A 20,283-nucleotide genomic window follows, 5' to 3' on the forward strand; every position below is an offset into this window, starting at 1 on the left:
TCTTTCAAGTGATTGACGTTTCAACAAACCTGTCACTGTCCAATTTTACATTAAAAAGGCGGGGTTATTCATTGACTGACATTAGCTTCGTCCAGAAAAATTGGTTCATTAAACACAAACCACTGAACATGCGCTGTAGAGAGTAGGCGGGACTTCCTGATACTTTTAGGATTTCGGTCTCTCTCGTTGAAGGGCACTTGTTCAATTCCGTGTACAAGGGTCGTGTGTGGTGAAGGTAAGAATAGTGACAATCAATATAATATCTAGCTTTATTCATTTCCCTACGTTTTATAACAGCGTTGTCTAGGACGCTGTTGCTTGTGGTGTCTCTAAAATGCCCGTTTAGTTGTTTGTCAGTACCAACTAATCTTGCTAGCCAAATTTGCTAACGTTAGCGAGGTAGCTCAAGCCAGGTTGTTTGCTAACGTTAACCTCTAGCGTTAGCTAGCTAGCAGTAGCTAGCTACTGCCTGCCAGGTACTGTTTTTGAATGAAAGTGAACCAGCTAACAAACTAGCAATACCCACACAAATATAGCAGTCCGCTTTGGGTTGAATGGTACCACACGATTACATGATATAATTACTGTAACTAGCCAACGTTACGTTAGCTCATTTGTTTTCACTGTTGTGGGAAGAAACTGCCTGGCTTGCAGACCGTTAGGCTTGTCAACTAGGGCTACTGAGCTTCAATGTTAGACTGGCAAGTTGTCTTGAGTAGTCATTTTCCCCCTAGTCCAATAAGTACTGACATTAACTTCTTGCGCGTGGGTGTTAGAAATAGGCAATTCCATAATTTGGGGTTGGCATTACTTTTACTTGCCCTCTGTAATCCTCCCATTATCAATGCATTGTAATTGACTGAGTAATCTATTTCTCTCTGGACCAGCTACTATCCAACATGGGCGGACACGATGCAGGAACCAGTCACCAGTTTACTGGTTTTGCCAAGTACTTCAATGCATACACAATCACAGGCAGGAGGAACGTAAGTTCATGCATGAATTACTGTGCAAGATGGTGTACAACCAGTTCACATTCTCAGAAAGGTCACGTGTGTTATTCTGTCCACAGTGTGTCTTGCTCACATATGCAAGCATAGCCACCATTGCCCTCTTCTTCAAGTTGAAGCCCAAGAAACAGGCGGCTGTCACGGCAAAGTGACGTGAGTGTATTGCATAGGATTCCGTCAGTTTCTCGTACCCATTTTGTCTAGCAAATTTACCATTTTATAAAGACTGCACTGTTTTATTCAGAAATGTGTATGACTAATCGGGAGTCTTTGTATGGACAATACATGTTTCTGCCTGGTGGAAAGCTAACTGTATATTTCCAATGTGTTCTTGTTTCCCCACAGGTGTCCTGACTGTTCTGTAGTATAGTGGTCGGAAGTTTGGCGGCAGCTGGATGTGCTTGTAAGAAATAAGGCCATTATTTGGCATCACTGTGTTATTAACAATAAAAACAATGTAAAATTTAACTCACCAAGTCATTAAAAAAGTGTTTTATTTACACAATATGCACCAGTATAAAATACTCTATACAGCAAGACAGCCACATAAAGCTGTTTGTGGCAGTGAAACATGGTCTCTTTAATAGGCTAGTTATGGCACACTTTAGGGGAGTAGGTTGACATTGCACCTAGACGCTGGTCCTGGGTCAGTTTTGCATTTCCCCACTAAGGATTAAGATTTGAGGTCAACCTTATCCTGGATCTGTATCTAGGGGCAGTTTCACCCCTGAGCCATTTTAGGCTGGGTGGGCTCAATCAGATCCTAGATCAGCTTGATGGTGCTGCAGCTTTTCGAACAACCATGATCCTTAGGTCTACATCACAGACACACTTCAGTTGGGCATTTTGCTTTGATCCACTGTGGTTGGATAAGACTTTTGTCATTTCTCATCTTACACAACCCCAGTTTCTTTTTTTTTTAGCAGGGGGTTCTCTGAATGTCCTCATGGGTTGTAGGCCCCTGCAGCCAGCAGTAGGTTCCTGCGGGTGAAGTGCAGGTGAATGACAGGGGTGGACTTGGTCATGTAGGTGCCTAGCAACAGCTCCTGGGAGTTCTCTGGTAGATGGATGTGACCTGTTGCTGCGGTGAAGTCATCCAGCTCCACATCATCAAAGGCCTTCAGTGTATCCCACAGTTTAACAGTGTTATCCATTGAGCCTGGAAAATATTATTATATAAGTGGAGTGGTGGAAAACTACAAGCATACATTTCTTTGTAGACCCAATATCCCCCTAAACCATACTGTGCTTGCTCAGATATTCTTTTTGCATTGTCTAAGTATGGTGGGTGCATGACCAGGCCAGCACAAAGGCCTCAGTAGTGTGAAAAGGCTATTACATGGCAATAAAGGGACACTAACCTGAGGCTAGTATCTCTCCGTCCCTGCTGAACTTGAGGGCGTAGATGGTGTCAGTATGTCCCTTCAGCTCTCCGACCATCAGGCCGTGACCAACGTCCCACAGTAGAACCCTCCCGTCAGTTGCTCCCGAGGCCATGAACTTCCCATTGGGGGAGAAGGCCAGGGAATGAATGGGGCCCTGGGAACCAAACCAGTTTGAGATATGGAAGTTGTAACATCATACATACTACTCTTGTGTACAGTATGCAACAAGTTATTTCAAATTGTACAAAAGGACATGTTGCTCAGGGTTGTGGGGAAAAAAAATGAATTTAGGCTATTCCTCCTCCCTTTCAAGGTGTAGTCTCCCATTTTGTGCCTACTAAACCTTGAACACCAAACCATCCTATACACATTCTATTGGGAGAGAACAGACCACCAGGTGCCCTACGACCTTAACTCTTCGTACCTTGTGACCCGTGAGGATGCGGACACAGTTTCCAGTCAGGACGTCCCAGAGGCGGATGGTACGGTCAGCTGAACCCGTGGCCACGTAGTTGGAGTTAGGGTGGAAGAGGGTGCACGTGATGTCAGCCAGGTGACCCGCGAACATACGCAGGGGCTGGTAGTGGTCAGTCGCCCACAGACTGCGGAAGAAGACCAAGCAAAACCTCAAAAAGACCAGTGGCTGTTTTCTTGTGACCCATCAGGTAAACAAAACCAGTCAGACTTTTTCTCTAGACATAAATTAAGCCTTGACTGAACATGCTTTTCAGTCCAGGAAACAGGCCCAAAGAATGCCATTCATCAATTGCATTGAAACAAATGGAACATTAGGTATTTATAAGGGTTCTTACCGAGCGACTCTGTCATGTCCCCCAGAGATAAAGTAGTAACCATAGGGTGAGAACTGAGTGTCCCAGACAGGGTAGTTGTGTCCTTTATACCCCACCAGACAGGTGAACGTCTGCAGACTCCACAGTCTGACCGTACCGTCCTCAGAACTGGACAACAGGTAGTTCCTAAAATACATGATTCGAGGAGAATTTAAGTTAACCGTAGAAATAAGAACACTAGAAAAGACCGTAACTCTAGTGTTTCAATTCTCTTATGTATCCTTGCCTCCTAACATTAGTCCAATACGCCACACTACACGATACAACCAGGTCCAGTTCTCCAAGGACAGATTAAGCATAGTCCTGGACTAAAAAGCCCTTAGACCAGGGGTGTCAAACAGTGTCGTTTCTTGACTGTCCAGCAAACTAATAATCACTAGACAGTCAGGGAGCATAAAAATTCCATTAACAATGTATAGTGGACTCATTTTTAAAAACATTTGACGTCAAGGAAATAAGACAGCTTCAGTGTAGCCTTCCAAACTAGAGGTCGGCCGATTTAAAGGTTTCATAAGAATCGGAAATCAGTATTTTTGGCGCCGATTTGCAGATTTAAAAAAATATATATTTTTATACCTTTATTTAACTAGGCAAGTCAGTTAAGAACACATTCTTATTTTCAATGATGGCCTAGGAACGGTGGGTTAACTGCCTTGTTCAGGGGCAGAATGACAGATTCACCTTGTCAGCTCGGGGGATCCAATCTTGCAGCCTTACAGTTAACTAGTCCAACGCAATAACGACATGCCTCTCTCTCGTTGCACTCCACAAGGAGACTGCCTGTTACGCGAATGCAGTAAGCCAAGGTAAGTTGCTAGCTAGCATTAAACTTATCTTGTAAAAAACGCGCTAATAGCGTTTCAAACGTCACTCGCTCTGAGCCTTGCAGTGGTTGTTTCCCTTGCTCTGCATGGGTAACGCTGCTTCGAGGGTGGCTGTTGTTGTGTTCCTGGTTCGAGCCCAGGGAGGAGTGAGGAGAGGGACGGAAGCTATACTGTTACACTGGCAATACTAAAGTGCCTATAAGAACATCCAATAGTCAAAGCTTAATGAAATACAAATGGTATAGAGGGAAATAGTCCTATAATTCCTATAATAACTACAACCTAAAACGTCTTACCTGGGAATATTGAAGACTCATGTTAAAAGGAACCGCCAGCTTTCATATGTTCTCATGTTCTGAGCAAGGAACTGAAACGTTAGCTTTCTTACAATAGCACATATTGCACTTTTACTTTCTTCTCCAACACTTAGTTTTTGCATTATTTAAACCAAGATGAACATGTTTCACCTTTCACATGTTTTATTGTCATGTTTCACCTTATACATTCTCCATTGAGCATTCTTCATAGTCCAGGACCAGATTTAATCTGAGTTTGGGAAAGTGGCCCCCCCACTGATCACTTTATAGCATCTTACCTGTCAGGGCTGAAGCTGATGCCGTATACTGGTCCACTGTGTCCGTACAGGATCTTAGACTCACTGGCCGTCTTCTCATCCATGATCCTCTCCAACACGTCATCGGACTCTTTATCAATATTACTCAGGTCTACAGGGAGACGAGAGGGAGCAGATTTAAAGTCATGGTTACTATCAATTTATGTGCAAGCTTATGATCTCAAGTTCAACAATGGTTATAGATGGATTGTAGAATGCTACTTTCAGCCTTGGTCATAACATGTGTTTGGATGTGTGCATGATGTATTGTATGTTATCTCTGTGGTCACCATTGTCATTTACCTGCTGCAGATTTGACCCGGCGTAGTTTCTTGGGTGTGACGCTCCACACCCTAACGGTGGAGTCAGCGAAGCCCCCCGCGATCAGACTGGAGTCATCTGTGAAGTCCACCGCTGTCAGACCCTACAGGTCAAAGGTCAAGACAGAATACTGTATGTTACCGCATTGTTTTGTGGTAATACTGTGAATAAAGTTTTATTCACAATATTAAATAATGATGCTTTAGAAGCTTCACGTTGAGAACACTGAGCTCATCACAAAGTTTTTGTCAACATTGAAATCAAGTTATACTTGAATACTAATAAAGTTGTCATTCAAAATCCATATCCAAGCATGGCTGACCTGGTAAGCGTTGAGGAAGGAGTAGAAACAGATGGAGGGTAGGTTGTCTGGGCCCAGACGGATCTTCTTCGTGGCCTCCTTCATGTTCATTATCTTGTCCAGCTTGTCAGAGTCCTTCAGCTCGGGGAGGGGGATTCTTGGATATTAAAAATGAACACGGTCAATTTAGACATCATTCATAAGTCATCGTCAGCAGTAACAGTTGTTTCAATGGGGAGGGACTGCAAATGCTAACAAGCTTCGTGGCTAACTCTAGTGCAAGAATAGAGTACAAATGTTGTTTGTGGTCTCTGAAACATAAGGAAATCTGGGCTGTGTTCATTAGGTACCAAATGAACACTGACTGAAACAGGGACTACCTGGACTGGTCCAATAAGAAATAAACATGTTCATTTCCCCTAGTGAAACGGTTCGCTAGGGCGTGTGCACTAAGGAAAACAACTCCTAACTAAAGAAATATGTGTCAGTGGTGATGTACCTAGTTTGTTGGGGCGCGTTGGGGTCCTGTTTCTTGCTCTTGGAGCCCATGCTGTCTTTCTTCGGTTTCTTCTTCTTGGGTTTGCCCTCCTCGTTCTCTGCCTCCTCATCCTCATCGTCCAGAGGTACCTCGATCTCTGGCTCCTTCAGAAGACCATAGAACACCTGCACAACAGCCAGGAGTGGTACAGTAAGTCTAGTCAGTACAGATCAATGCTCTCAATCAGCAAATACAGAAATGCGTATCTGAAATGTAAAATAAAAAGGTATTGCTCACTGGCTTACTTACACCTACATTGACAACACTATCACTTTAAAACAAACCAACTATTACAGATTTTTGCTTCAGCATCACTCACACTGACAAACCCCCCCCCCCCCACACACACACCTTGGCTTTGTTGGCATCTCTCTTGCCCTCCCCTGCCAGACTGCCCGACATGGCATCAATCTGACTTTTACTCCGAGGCATCCCGTCAAAAATATCAATATAGAGATGCTCCTGTATAATATTCCAGATCTGGTTGTTCTGACGTTCCTGCAGGTGCCTCTTCAACAGCTGGTAAGATAACATACGATACGTTATTGTCAACCGCCACAGAGACCTTGACATCTCTGGTTTTCCAAGACTACTTACCTGGTAGGAGTCTCGGGAGATGCGGAGGACAAACTTGCTGGTCCTGAAGTCCAGCATGGTCTCGTTTCCCTTCATGTGTTCCTTCTTGGACATGCTGGAGAGGATGCGGAGGTCCTCCTCGTAGTAACACTCCTGGTCACCGCTGAACCTGAGGTAGGGAGAGACAGCAGGGAGCAGAGTCAGTGGATCTAACATCTAAATAACGCATGCATAGTGTCACATTACACCGAGTTAGGCAGCTACAAATAGAACAGGTTGTTTCCCATTTGATTGTGGAACTCATAAAAGTCCCTGACAAATCAATACACCAGTTGGACCTAAAAATCAATAAAAGACATGTACTTGACAGGCAGGAACTTTGGAGACGCTACAAGGGAGCAACAGCACTACCAGTCCACAACACTTACTTTTCAAAAAACTGTTTAGCCTCATTCTCGTGGTTGTTGTAGACCAGCTCCAGGTACATGTGGACAAACAGTGGGTAGAAGACCTGGGAGAGTTCAGCTCTGTGGCAGTCCAGGACAGACTCTATAAACTTCTTCAGGCCGTTATAGTAGAGTGGGTAGAGGACAGGGTCCCCCTGCTGGCTATAGGCCGACAAGACAACGTTGACGTCTGGTTGGTCTTCCCCACCTGATGCTGCCACCACTGTACAAGCACAGTTGTTAGAAGAATTAACATATATTGGAGTAGCTAACTAACAGTAATAGAACTATTGGTCTTACCCATAGAACTTTCGGGGTTGGGGTGCTGCGACTAGTGAAGGCCCGGTGCACTACTTTTGTGAAAACAGAAGCTAAATGTATTTGACTGTTTACCTGCGTTTGTAACCAGAGTCTGATAATTATCTGTACTCCACAAGTTATCTGTTAACTTGTGGAACATAAAAAAAATACTTGGTTTATATATTTTTTCCAGTTTCTTGAAATACTAAGAAAATGCATCTTATTTCATTGTGAAAAGTGAAAATGGTCTATTCATTCCTTTTCCATTTTAGTAGACGGTTCTTATTATTAACTGTAGTGATGCATACATTTTTCATACTGGCCCCCCCATGGGAATCCAACCCACAATCCTAGCATTGCAAGTGCCATGCTCTACCAACTGAGCCACATCATCAGAATCCACTTGATGTCTCAGTGTACTCAATTACTGTATTATACGTTGTTTTTCTTCATGGTGATGGAAAGTCTACCGGTACTGACAGTCTACCGGTACTGACCTAGATCACCAGCCTATGTACAATACAGTCATGTACATTAGGTGGTTTGTAAGGATGGTCAATTGTGTTTTTTCTATTTTATTTGGTCAAGAAAAATATTAAAACCCTGCCCTCGAATATAAATGTTTGAGGATGGGGTTTTGTTCATTCTGGATTCCATTAGAATGACAATCGCAGGGACGGGTCGACAACTCTTACAACTGCAACTATTGAATTCTGCAGGATACTGTTCTGAATTATACAACTACCTTTTTTTTGCCAAAGCAGATGCTGGAAAAAAAGTGCTTCACGGTAACAGACCTCTATATCAGTCCGCTTATACTAGTAAAGGCCGAGTGCACTACTTTTGTGAATCGTTTTTTGCAAAAATATTACTATTTTGCATTACTATTTTTTTATTCTGTTTTTTTTTTCAGGGGGTACTCCTACTTCCCGCGGCTATGGTCTTATCGCAGTAACTGTTTTCATACATCTACCAGTATGAGGAACAAAAACAGAAGTTTCAGGACTGGCTGTCAAGCTCTCTCGTGTTTCATTCATTCAACAGTAAGCCAACTGGCAATAACAAATCAATTGCATTGCATGCCCTTGTGAATACGCAAAGTTATAATCATTTATTTGGTATCTTAGCTGGGTAGCTAGCTAACAAGGCAAATAAAAACAATACGCATGACTTTTGAATGTGATCGCACGAGACCTTTTGGGGGTGCGGTGGCCGGGGGTGCGACGGGGGTGGCGATTGACACTCGGCTGAGGAGAGAGTTGGCATCCCCCCCATCAGCACCGACACTTGGGACGCCACCCGATCCAGCTCCCGCCGACTCGGATACCGGGGAATCATCTGCATCTGCAGATAAGCCCGCTTCTCGCCGCAAAATGTCGACCGACTCGGTCAATTTATTCCTCTTGAGAAATTGCAACACCGCGAGCAGTGTTTGTTGATCTTCACCCGATCCCGCTGGAGATTTCGATTTACCGCCCGAAGACGTAGAACCGGGTGACGAAGAGTTTGCATTGATGTTTCCAGACCCATCGTTTGTTATTTCTGTTTTTATGTCTTTTTCGACCTCCAGATTGAGCTGACCATCTTGCACAGCCGCCATTTTCGAAATGATGTGCGCATGTACGGGCAAAATAAAGAAACGTGGACCGCACAATATCTGCCATTCTGATTGGTCCTCCGAAAGAAGAAATTGTAGTTTCGTTGGTTCTCAGTGGTGTAGGCGAATTCCTAGAGAACCGTCATTCCTGTAGAGCAGCCAATCAAAATTCGAGTTTATAACAATTTATATTTTTATTTTTAGAAACGATTTATTATGGCCAACTCATATTTCTTGCTTGTAGAAATATTGTGCTATGATGTTTACATTTTTGATCATATGAAAATCTTGTAATTGTAACTTAGTTAACATTATTGAAGAGGACAGCTAATAGCTTAGAGGTAAATATTTTTTGCATTACTTGTAATTGCTTTTAGTTTTAGTTAGTATATATTTTTCACCTGCTGACAAAAATATACAAACAATGATTATCCTTGACTGGGGATCTGTGATCTATATGTGCCAGTCATGTGTCAGTTGTACCAGTAGGTGGCGCTTTGGGCCCACTGTCAATTTCCCTGACGTTTGAGAGAGAGATCAAATCTCCTTAAATGGATTCGGCAATACCAGTATATATTTTTTATTGCTGATGTTTTTAATGAAATTGTGTAAAATAAAAGAAAAAGCAATACATTTTTATATTCTAGTCATTTAACAGACACTCTTATCCAGAGTGACTTACAGGATCAATTAGAGCTAAGTGCCTTGCTCAAGGGCACATCGACCGATTTTTCACCTAGTCGGCTCGGGGATTAGACCAAGCGACCTTTCGGTTACTGACCGAAAGCTCTTAATCGCTAAGCTACCTGCTGCTCCTTCAACAATGCTATTCTACGAGAAAGACATATTGAGTACGGTTACATGCACACAATAATACAATAATGCAATTTGGATTTTATTATTGTACATAGTCTGATTAATATAAACGTTTGTTTAAACTGTTTACATGCTTTGCAAGAAGAACGATTTTCCTAATAATCCAGTTTACATGGACACATCTGAAATCAGGCCTGATCGGACAAAAAGGAGGAACTTAGGTGAATAAGTAAACATTTCCTGACTCAAACCGATAGTACTTTTGATCAAAATAGCTCATTCGGCCAGAGGCTTTCAATAAAACAACATTTCACCGATTTCTGAGTCATGAATTCACTATATAATATATATATATATATATATCAGGAGTCATGTGACCCATTTTTGCAGTTGCTTCAGTGTAACACTACAGTGAGAGAGAGAGGACCAACTCCAATGAACTAGTTTCAATGTATGGAATCACTTCAGAGTTTCTTGATTTTGGCTAAACTTCTCCTTTGAATAAATGCAGGAAAAAAATCCAGTCAAATTGAACTTTCTACCACAGCAACCATGGTATTTCTGTGAAGCCTATTTGTTTCTAAGTTCGGACATGTAATGTGTGTGAAAACTATCTCTAAGATGCATACTTTCACTTTTTCCAAACTCTTTCCGCTGGAACACCGAGTAAGGTGTTTACATTCCTAATAATTCCAAAGATTTCTCAGCAAACTAGGTGTTTTATTTGGCTTATGCTTAGATTTGGACCTTATTCCAATTAAGATAAAAATACTAAAGTGTTTACGTGACTATTGCCATACTTGGCCTACTGCCATAATCATGTGTATTATTCAAATAATTCAAATTATTAGTGTGCATGCAAGTGTACTCATTGTTACAGTGAGTGTGACGTGTGCCACTGTACTTTCTCTCTCTCTGCACTTTAACGGAAACTGTCATTTATACCTTCATTTTAGGTATTATCAACAGTAAATAACTCATACTGTAAATTATGGTGCATTGTGGGAAAATGGCTGTATATCGAATGGTACTGTAATTCCACCCCACAGAATACCGTATCATTGGAGCGTCATAAACCTTTTGACCACTAGTGGGTGCATGGTATTGTTGTTTTGGCTCATTAACATATTTTGAGGCACGCCTTGTAAAAGGCTATATTTGTTGCACCCGTGAGTGAGAATGTACATTTTACGGTATTGTACTGGGTGTCATTACACAGTACTTGCTTTGATACCATTTTTATATTACAGTAGGTGTACAGTAATATTAAATACAGAATTTTACTTGTCACCGAGCTGCCTCTAAATTACTGTCCAATTCATGGTAACCCCTTTACAGTGTGGTTAACACACATTTCTCTCTCTCTCTCTCTCTCTCTCTCTCTCTCTCTCTCTCTCTCTCTCTCTCTCTCTCTCTCTCTCTCTCTCTCTCTCTCTCTCTCTCTCTCTCTCTCTCTCTCTCTCTCTCTCTCTCTCTCTCTCTCTCTCTCTCTCTCTCTAATCCCTGTATATCCTCTTATATTCTACACTCTCTCTCTCTCTCTCTCTCCACAATGATTCTTGCTATTGCAGCCTGTGTTCAATCATTCTCCCAGCAAAATTTCTGATGGGAATCTTTATCCTTCACTAATCCCTGTATATCCTCTTATATTCTACACTGGTTATCTGACATTAGCCAGACTAGTCATCTTGTCTGAGGACATTGTACATAGAGATTTCATTTAAGATATGGATTATTTTAAGGAATAACATACAGGTGTACGATCTTAATTCGATCTATATTCAGTCACAGCAAAACAATCCTGCAGCGACAGAATCTGAGCGTTTAGTCTATAATGTTCCTTGATCGGTGGTTAGGCTACTAGCTGGCCAAAAGTAGGCTACATGAAGTGCAATACTGTTAATATAATCGTGTGTTAGTGTGGGTTTTCAGTCAATTGATTGAAATCACGAAGCTCATAATTCTCAGCAACAAAAGAGGGATCAAATTACATCTGTAACCATAGCTTTAGATTTGGCCAAAACCACATGTCTTGATGTGTTAACATGGTTCAACAGTTTCATAGCAATCGGATCTAACACATGTCAGCATTTAAATCAATCAGCTTTTAGTTTGAATGCACTCTATTGATGGAACAACATTCAAGATACACTACCGTTTAAAAGGGGTCACTTAGAAATGTCCTTGTTTTTGAAAGACAAGCACATTTTCTGTCCATTAATATAACATCAAATTGCTCAGAAATACAGTGTAGACATTCTTAATGTTGTAAATGACTATTGTAGCTGGAATTGGCAGATTTTTAATGGAATATCTACATAGGCGTACAGAGGCCCATTATCAGCAACCATCACTCCTGTGTTCCAATGGCACGTTGTGCTAGCTAATCCAAGTTTATCATTTTAAAAGGATAATTGATCATTAGAAACCCATTGTACAATTATGTTAGCACAGCCGAAAACTGTTCTGATTAAAGAAGTAATAAAACTGTCCTTCTTTAGACTAGTTGAGTATCTGGAGCATCAGCATTTGTGGGTTCAATTACAGGCTCAAAATGGCCAGAAACAAATAACTTTTCTCTGAAACTCGTCAGTCTATTCTTGTTCTGAGAAATGAAGTCTATTCCATGTGAGAAATTGCCAAGAAACTGAAGATCTCGCACAATGCTGTGTACTACTCCCTTCACAGAACAGCGCAAACTGTCTCTAACCAGAATAGAAAGAGGAGTGGGAGGCCCCAGTGCACAACTGAGCAAGAGAACAAGTACATTAGTGTCTAGTTTGAGAAACAGATGCCTCACAAGTCCTCAACTGGCAGTTTCATTAAATAGTACCCGCAAAACACCAGTCTCAATGTCAACAGTGAAGGGGCGACTGGGATGCTGCCCTTCTTTCACAACATTAACGTCTATACTATTTCTGATCAATTTAATGTAATTTTAATGGACACAAAATGAGCTTTTCTTTTTTTCAAATAAGGACATTTCTAAGTGACCCCAAACTTTTGAATGGTAGTGTACATTTCATCTTGATGTTCTGATGCCATTTGGTCAATTTAAAACATTGATTGGGGACTTAGTTGAGGAATGTAATAGATTTTTCTGGTTAAACAACACAATGTAACTCCAAGTCAATCACACTTCTGTGAAATCAAACTGTCCACTTAGGAAGCAACACTGATTGACAATAAATTTCACATGCTGTTGTGCAAATGGAATAGACAACAGGTGGAAATTATAGGCAATTTGCAAGACACCCCCAATAAAGGAGTGGTTCTGCAGGTGGTGATCACAGACCACTTCTCAGTTCCTATGCTTCCTGGCTGATGTTTTGGTCACTTTTGAATGCTGGCGGTGCTTTCACTCTAGTGGTAGCATGAGACGGAGTCTACAACCCACACAAGTGGCTCAGGTAGTGCAGCTTATCCAGGATGGCACATCAATGCGAGCTGTGGCAAGAAAGTTTCCTGTGTCTGACAGCGTAGTGTCCAGACCATGGAGGCGCTACCAGGAGACAGGCCATGACATCAGGAGACGTGGAGGAGGCCGTTGGAGGGCAACAACCCAGCAGCAGGACCGCTACCCCCACTTTTGTGCCACAAATGTGCATGTGTCTGGTTCAAACGGTCAGAAACAGACTCCATGAGGGTGGTATGAGGCCCGACATCCACAGGTGGGGGTTGTGCTTACAGCCCAACACCGTGCAGGACGTTTGGCATTTGCCAGAGAATACCAAGATTGGCAAATTCGCCACTGGTGCCCTGTGCTCTTCACAGATGAAAGCAGGTTCACACTGAGCACATGTGACAGACGTGACAGTCTGGAGACGCCGTGGAGAACGTTCTGCTGCCTGCAACATCCTCCAGCATGACCGGTTTGGCGGTGGGTCAGTCAAGGTGTTGGGTGGCATTTCTTTGGAGGGCCACACAGCCCTCCATGTGCTCGCCAGAGGTAGCCTGACTGCCATTAGGTACCGAGATGAGATCCTCAGATCCCTTGTGAGACCATATGCTGGTGCGGTTGGCCCTGGGTTCCTCCTAATGTAAGACAATGCTAGACCTCATGTGGCTGGAGTGTGTCAGCAGTTCCTGCAAGAGGAAGGCATTGATTCTATGGACTGGCCCGCCCATTCCCCAGACCTGACTCCAATTAAGCACATCTGGGACATCATGTCTCACTCCATCCACCAACACCACGTTGCACCACAGACTGTCCAGGAGTTGGCGGATGCTTTAGTCCAGGTCTGGGAGGAGATCCCTCAGGAGACCATCCGACACCTCATCAGGAGCATGCCCTGGCGTTGTAGGGAGGGCAAACAGGCACGTGGAGGCCACACACACTACTGAGCCTCATTTTGACTTGTTTTAAGGACATTACATCAAAGTTGGATCAGCCTGTAGTGTGTTTTTCAACTTTAATTTTGAGTGTGACTCCAAATCCAGACCTCCATGGGTTGATACATTTGATTTCCATTGATAATTTTTGTGTGATTTTGTTGTCAACACATTCAACGATGTAAAGAAAAAATAATTTAATAAGAATATTTCATTCAGATCTAGGATGTGTTATTTTAGTGGTCCCTTTATTTTTTTGAGAAGTGTATATACAGTACCAGTCAAAAGTTGACACACCTGCTCATTCAAGGGTTTCTTTATTTGGACTATTTTCTACATTGTAGAATAATAGTGAAGACATCAAACCTATGAAATAACACATATGGAATCATGTAGTAACCAAAATAAAGTGATAAACAAATCAAAATATATTTTAGCTTCTTCAAAGTAGCCACCCTTTGCCTTGATGACAGCTTTGCACTCTTGGCATGCTTTTCCAACAGTCTTGAAGGAGTTCCAACATATGCTGAGCACTTGTTGGCTGCTTTTCCCTCACTCTGTGGTCTAACTCATCCCAAACCATCTCAATTGGCTTGAGGTCGGGTGATTGTGGAGGTCAGGTCATCTGATGCAGCACTCCATCACTGTTCTTCTTGGTCAAATAGCCCTTACACAGCCTGGAGGTGGATTGGGTCATTGTCCTGTTGAAAAACAAATTATATTCCCACTAAGCCCAAACTAGAAGGGATGGCGTATCGCTGCAGAATGCTGTGGTAGCCATGCTGGTTAAGTGTGCCTTCTAAATAAATCACAGACAGTGTCACCAGCAAAGCACCCCCACAACATCACACCTCCTCCTCCATGCTTCACGGTGGGAACCACACATGCAGAGATCATCCGTTCACCAAAAGGGAAGTCAAGGCAAGCAAAGAGTCGTAAATCCAATTCAGAGTCAGTTCAGGGCAGGCAAGGCAGGCAAAGAGTCGTAAATCCAATTCAGAGTCAATTCAGGGCAGGATCAGGAGAGGCTGAAAGGTCATAACTGGGACGCCTAGGAAAACCAAACGCTAGCGCACAGGAAACACGGGAACCTGCTGGTAAGACTTGACGGGACAAGACGAACTTGCAACAGACAAACAGAAAACACAGGTATAATGGGGACAAATGGGAGACACCTGGTGGGGAGGGGGGGGGGGGGTGGAGACAAGCACCAGACAGGTGAAACAGATCAGGGTGTGACAATATACGATGCCATTTTTGGATGCACCCTGTGAGTTGGGGGACCTCTGTTGAAAAAGGTGATTTAATTCAATGTGATTGGTGTTACAGGGAGGAGAGAAAAGGGGGAAGGAGAGGGGGGTTATCAGATCCCCTTCTGCAGCACACCTGGTGAGCTTGCACTGCAGTTCTTCGTACAGAATCCCCCAGACTCCTCAGTATGGGCTGTACACCGGACCTCATTATCAATTACATAGATACAGCACAGGAAGAGAATGCACCATTTCAGTTGAAAGGCAAACTAGTATGTTTCGTATACAATATCATAGCAGGAAGTCTTGTCAACATAAAGTAGGAAATTCAATAGTTAATTGAAAGTTATACTCTGTGGGGAAAGGTCCATCCATTTGTCATTTTAGTAATTTAGCAGACACTCTTATCCAGAGCAACTTACTGGAGAAAGTCGGTTGGAGTGCCTTGCTCAAGGGCACAACAGCAGATTCTTCACCTAGTCAGCCCGGGGATTTGAACCAGCAACCTTTTGGGTACTGGACCAACCTCTTAACTGCTAGGCTACCATTCTGGTCACAAATTAATTCATTAACCCCTGCATCTATTATTATTAGAATAAGCAGTGAAAAACGAGCGTTTAACATTTAGAATGTCTGTTTCTGGATCACACAACAGAGAGATTGTTTATTGGAGGATGAAGATGAGAGTACTAGAATGGACTTTCAGTCCCACATCTGCTCCTGCATGGGACCACACCCTGGGCTGGGTAAAGCTAACGTCTGTGCGTTCCCCCCTCCTCGCCCCCACACCGCCCTAGACTGCTGCAGCTGTTATGCAACAAACGCAGTGCTCCAGCTACACCTCCTCCTCCCCCGTAGAAGGACCCTGGTCCATGTAAAACCTGGTGCTGGAACGTCAGTGTAATGACACCCTGTAGGCAGGAGGAAGCAGCGGTCTACAGAGAATCTGGACATCACTAGTTTGCAGGAGATGAGGAGGAACCTGTCACGCAGACAACTCCCTAGAAATAAGTGAAACTTTCCTAGATGGGCTACTGTTTCTATTAATAGTGATATTAATGCTTTCTTCATCACCTAAAAACAAAATTAGAATGTTTGTAGCTAATAATCCCCCTTCCTCCTCCCCCCTTCCTCTCTAATGTGTAAAACTGTAGATCTGCCCCCTACTAATGCTGGCTCAGGACTGAAGCACACGTAAAGGGCTTAAGTTTATTGATTTAAGATCAATGGCTGTTTGGCCCTCCCCTCCAAATCAATTACCAGAGACAGGACGTGCAGCGTGTTCTCTTAATTAATGCGGAATCTGCCGCCTGCCTCCTGAAATGCCACATAGACATGCTGCAGACCGCCTATAGCATCAACGTACAGACAGCAGCTTCTCTCTTCCTGAGTGTCCATGTGGTTGTTGAATCTTTGTGTCTCCATGTCATTGTGTGTGATTTGTGCGTGCGTGCGCGTGTGTGTGTGTGATGTGTGCGTGCGTGTGTGTGTGATGTGTGTGTGCGTGCGTGCGCGTGTGTGATGTGTGTGTGTGTGTGTGATGTGTGTGTGCATGCGTGCGCATGTGTGTGTGATGTGTGCGTGCGTGTGTGTGTGATGTGTGTGTGCGTGCGCGTGTGTATGTGTGTATGTGTGTGTGTGTGATGTGTGTGTGTGTGCGTGTGTGATGTGTGTGTGCGTGCGTGCGCGTGTGTGCGTGCACGCGTGTGTGTGTGTGTGTGTGATGTGTGTTGTGTGTGTGATGTGTGTGTGCGTGCGCGTGTGTGCGTTTGTGTGTCTGTGTGTGTGATGTGTGTTGTGTGTGTGATGTGTGTTATGTGTGTGTGTGTGTGATGTGTGTGTGTGATGTGTGTATGCGTGCGCATGTGTGCGTGTGTGTGTGTGATGTGTGTTGTGTGTTGTGTGTGTGATGTGTGTGTGTGTGTATGTGATGTGTGTTGTGTGTGTGAGATGTGTGTGTGTGATGTGTGATGTGTGTGTGATGTGCGTGTGTGATGTGTGTGTGTGATGTGTGTGTGTGTGTGTGTGTGTGTGTGTGTGTGTGTGTGTGTGTGTGTGTGTGTGTGTGTGTGTGTGTGTGTGTGTGTGTGTGTGTGTGTGTGTGTGTGTGTGTGTGTGTGTGTGTGTGTGTGTGTGTGTGTGTGTGTGTGTGTGTGTGTGTGTGTGTGTGTGTGTGTGTGTGTGTGCGTGCCAGGTGATTTGTAGATCAGGGATCATGTGCAGCACAAGGTCGTCCGTCTCAAACGTGCCCATCCTTTAGATATCAATATGTGGATCACAGCTGCTATTCTGTCTGTTTCTCCTTAGTTGTTTCATTTGCTCCTGCCGTTACACAATACAACAGACTGTTGGGGAATGGATGTAGTAGTAGTTTGTTTGTCGTAGGAAATGAAACAGAAATGTTGCTTGGTAGAAACAAATGAATGATGTTCTGGATGGCAATGACCCAGATGCTTGTCTAAGAGCTTGACAGTATCTCGGCAGTTGGCACTGTGGCTGCCAGTGACTTGAAATAAAACGGAGTAATTCGATTTCTCGTCAAGACATTCAGTGCCAGATTGATTTGTGAAATGAACACACCCTGGACGCCAGTAAATCTTGTGACAGCATCCAAGTGATTAAAGAGGTAACCATGCCAACGGGTTTTTCCTATGGTTTTCCTACTACACGTTTTCACAGTTTGCTACTCTTTCTCTGTATACTTTGAGAGGAAGTGGATGCATGTTGATGTGTAATGTTATACGGTCATGTGTTCTGTGCCCTGACTTTCAGTGCTGTTGGATTTAGTGCTCTATGAATATTCAGGCGCTGTGAGCGTGTGTGTGTGTGTGTGTATTCTGGTGTGCTTTAATACCATGGGGTTTCGTGCTGTTCCGTATTATACGTGTGCAGTGGCACTGTCTCATATTCAACCAGTCTGCCCGCTGGTTGTGTGTGAGGGGGGAGGATTCACATGTTCAGTAGCTTCACAGGAGGAGAGTGCCAACTCCCCTAGTCACACGCTGGGTGTCAGAACAAACCCATTCTCTCTTTTCTTTTCCCTCCCTCCCTCCCTCCCTCCCTCCCTCCCTCCCTCCCTCCCTCCCTCCCTCCCTCCCTCCCTCCCTCCCTCCCTCCCTCCCTGCATTTACAACACATCCCTCACGTTGACTGTGTGGAAACACAACAGGGCGTGGCACTACCATCGTCGCACCCCTTGACAAAAACACCACCAGCGATGCACAACAAACACACGCAACCACGCACACACTCACGCCAGCACTCCAAGAAACCAGAAGGACTATTTTATCTACAGTTCAGCAGCACTGCGTAAATCTAAACCACACGCCAAACGGAACATTATTAAAAGATCTGATGAATGACCCTTTAAAGCTGTCTTGTTTAACCTGTTTGGAAAAGGCTGCCCTGATGATGAGACCGTTTGGGAGTTTTACAGCCATTGTCTGTTAAGTGCACTGCAGTCTGCAGCATTGGTGACTGTAGCCATAGAGATCTCCTTTGTCACACTCAGGTGCTCGCTAGGTACTCTGATGGCAGAGCTCTCTAGAGCCCTCTTCCCCGCTGGGCTTTTCCAATTAGTCTGATATCAATCTGCAGTCATTGAGTTGATATACATCATGTAATTCCCTTCAATGCCCAGTCTGGTGAATAGTCTTATTCTTTCTTATTAGATTGAAATGTGTGAAGGGTGTGTGTGTGTCTGCGGGTTCGTGCATCTGCGTCTGTGCGTACCTGTATGTTTTCCGCTTGGCAGAGGAGAGCGATGTAACACCATTCTATGACAGAGGAGGATTGAGATAGGGCGTGGTACATCCACACTTCCCTTCCCCCTCTTCACTACCCCTCTTTTGTAGGTGTCTGTGTTTCAGGGAAAGCACATGGCACAGAGAACAAGGAACTGACAAAGACTTGCAAAAAGATACAGTGAATCCTGATAACAAGTTGTGTGTTGTACTTTTTAACAAAACATTTATTCAGGTCTTCTGTGAGAGGATGATACACACTGGCAAAATGATTTTTGTTATGTGTGTGTGTAAAATAATAGCCATGCAGTATTGTCCGGCTTTGGTCCCTCTCTATCCGTTCAGTCTGTGAGAGAAGGCCTTTGCTTTGTTGTCTTTAACTGCCTTCAGACTCTGTGATAGCTGTGTTCTGTCATTGCTCAAGCCCCTGGTCAGTGAAATAGTTCCTCAAGCTGTTGCTCGAAAGATAAGATGCTGGTTGCCTTGTGTTCACTGCCCTTCCTCAGTGCTGGGTTGTAGTTTATCATAAAACGTGTCCTCACTGCTCACTGAACACAGATTTTCATCTTTTAGCCAAAATCGTGAGTGTTTGGGGCATTGCTTACCTTTAGCAAACAAGCGTCTATGCATCGGCTGTTTGAAAGGTCTCTGCTGAGGTGTGTCTATTTGAGCTGTGTGTGCGTGTGTGCGCTCATGTGTGTGTGTGTGTGTATGTGCAAATGGTGAGAGTGTGGCTCCTCACCCCCCATTATGTTGCACATTGAATAATTCATGAGTTGTGGCTCACAGATGAAGCAGAAAACACCCCAAGAGAGAGAGAGGGAGAGAGAGAGAGAGAGAGAGAGAGAGAGAGAGAGAGAGAGAGAGAGAGAGAGAGAGAGAGAGAGAGAGAGAGAGAGAGAGAGAGAGAGAGAGAGAGAGAGAGAGAGAGAGAGAGAGAGAGAGAGAGAGAGAGAGAGAGAGAGAGAGAGAGAGAGAGAGAGAGAGAGAGAGAGAGGAGAGAGAGAGAGAGAGAGAGAGAGAGAGAGAGAGAGAGAGAGAGAGAGAGAGAGAGAGAGAGAGAGAGAGAGAGAGAGAGGAGAGAGAGGGAAGAGAGAGAGAGAGAGAGAGAGAGAGAGAGAGAGAGAGAGAAGGAGAGGAGGGAAGGGAGAGAGAGAGAGAGGAAGGAGAGGGAGAGAGAGAGGAGAGGAGGACAAAGAGAGAGAGAGAGAGAGAGAGAGAGAGGGAGAGAGAGAGAGAGAGAGAGAGAGAGAGAGAGAGAGAGAGAGAGAGAGAGAGAGGGAGAGAGAGAGAGAGAGAGAGAGAGAGAGAGAGAGAGAGGGAGAGAGAGAGAGAGAGAGAGAGAGAGAGAGAGAGAGAGAGAGAGAGAGAGAGAGAGAG

General features: G+C 43.9%; 3 protein-coding genes across 3 annotated transcripts in view; 1 reads left to right on the top strand and 2 right to left on the bottom strand.

Annotated features, from left to right (window-relative positions):
- LOC124016427 overlaps positions 1–20,283 on the bottom strand; it is a 549,380-nt gene that overhangs the window by 87,858 nt on the left and 441,239 nt on the right. The gene's annotated exons all lie outside the window — the stretch shown is intronic.
- Positions 100–1,478, top strand: LOC124015465 (ATP synthase membrane subunit K, mitochondrial-like). The gene is made up of 4 exons (XM_046330662.1): positions 100–235; positions 888–986; positions 1,073–1,163; positions 1,356–1,478. Exons 2-3 carry the CDS (start codon positions 900–902, stop codon positions 1,160–1,162), a joined length of 177 nt encoding a protein of 58 aa, XP_046186618.1. The 5' UTR covers positions 100–235; positions 888–899; the 3' UTR covers position 1,163; positions 1,356–1,478.
- Positions 1,488–8,770, bottom strand: LOC124015448 (transcription initiation factor TFIID subunit 5-like). Its single transcript, XM_046330639.1, has 12 exons — positions 8,360–8,770; positions 6,848–7,088; positions 6,441–6,588; positions 6,195–6,362; positions 5,805–5,968; positions 5,327–5,462; positions 4,987–5,107; positions 4,666–4,795; positions 3,208–3,372; positions 2,820–2,997; positions 2,372–2,549; positions 1,488–2,169 (listed from the first exon to the last, which is right to left on the bottom strand). Exons 1-12 carry the CDS (start codon positions 8,763–8,765, stop codon positions 1,955–1,957), a joined length of 2,250 nt encoding a protein of 749 aa, XP_046186595.1. The 5' UTR covers positions 8,766–8,770; the 3' UTR covers positions 1,488–1,954.

The sequence above is a fragment of the Oncorhynchus gorbuscha genome, linkage group LG26 (assembly GCF_021184085.1).
Source record: "Oncorhynchus gorbuscha isolate QuinsamMale2020 ecotype Even-year linkage group LG26, OgorEven_v1.0, whole genome shotgun sequence".
NCBI classification, from domain to species: Eukaryota; Metazoa; Chordata; class Actinopteri; order Salmoniformes; family Salmonidae; genus Oncorhynchus; species Oncorhynchus gorbuscha.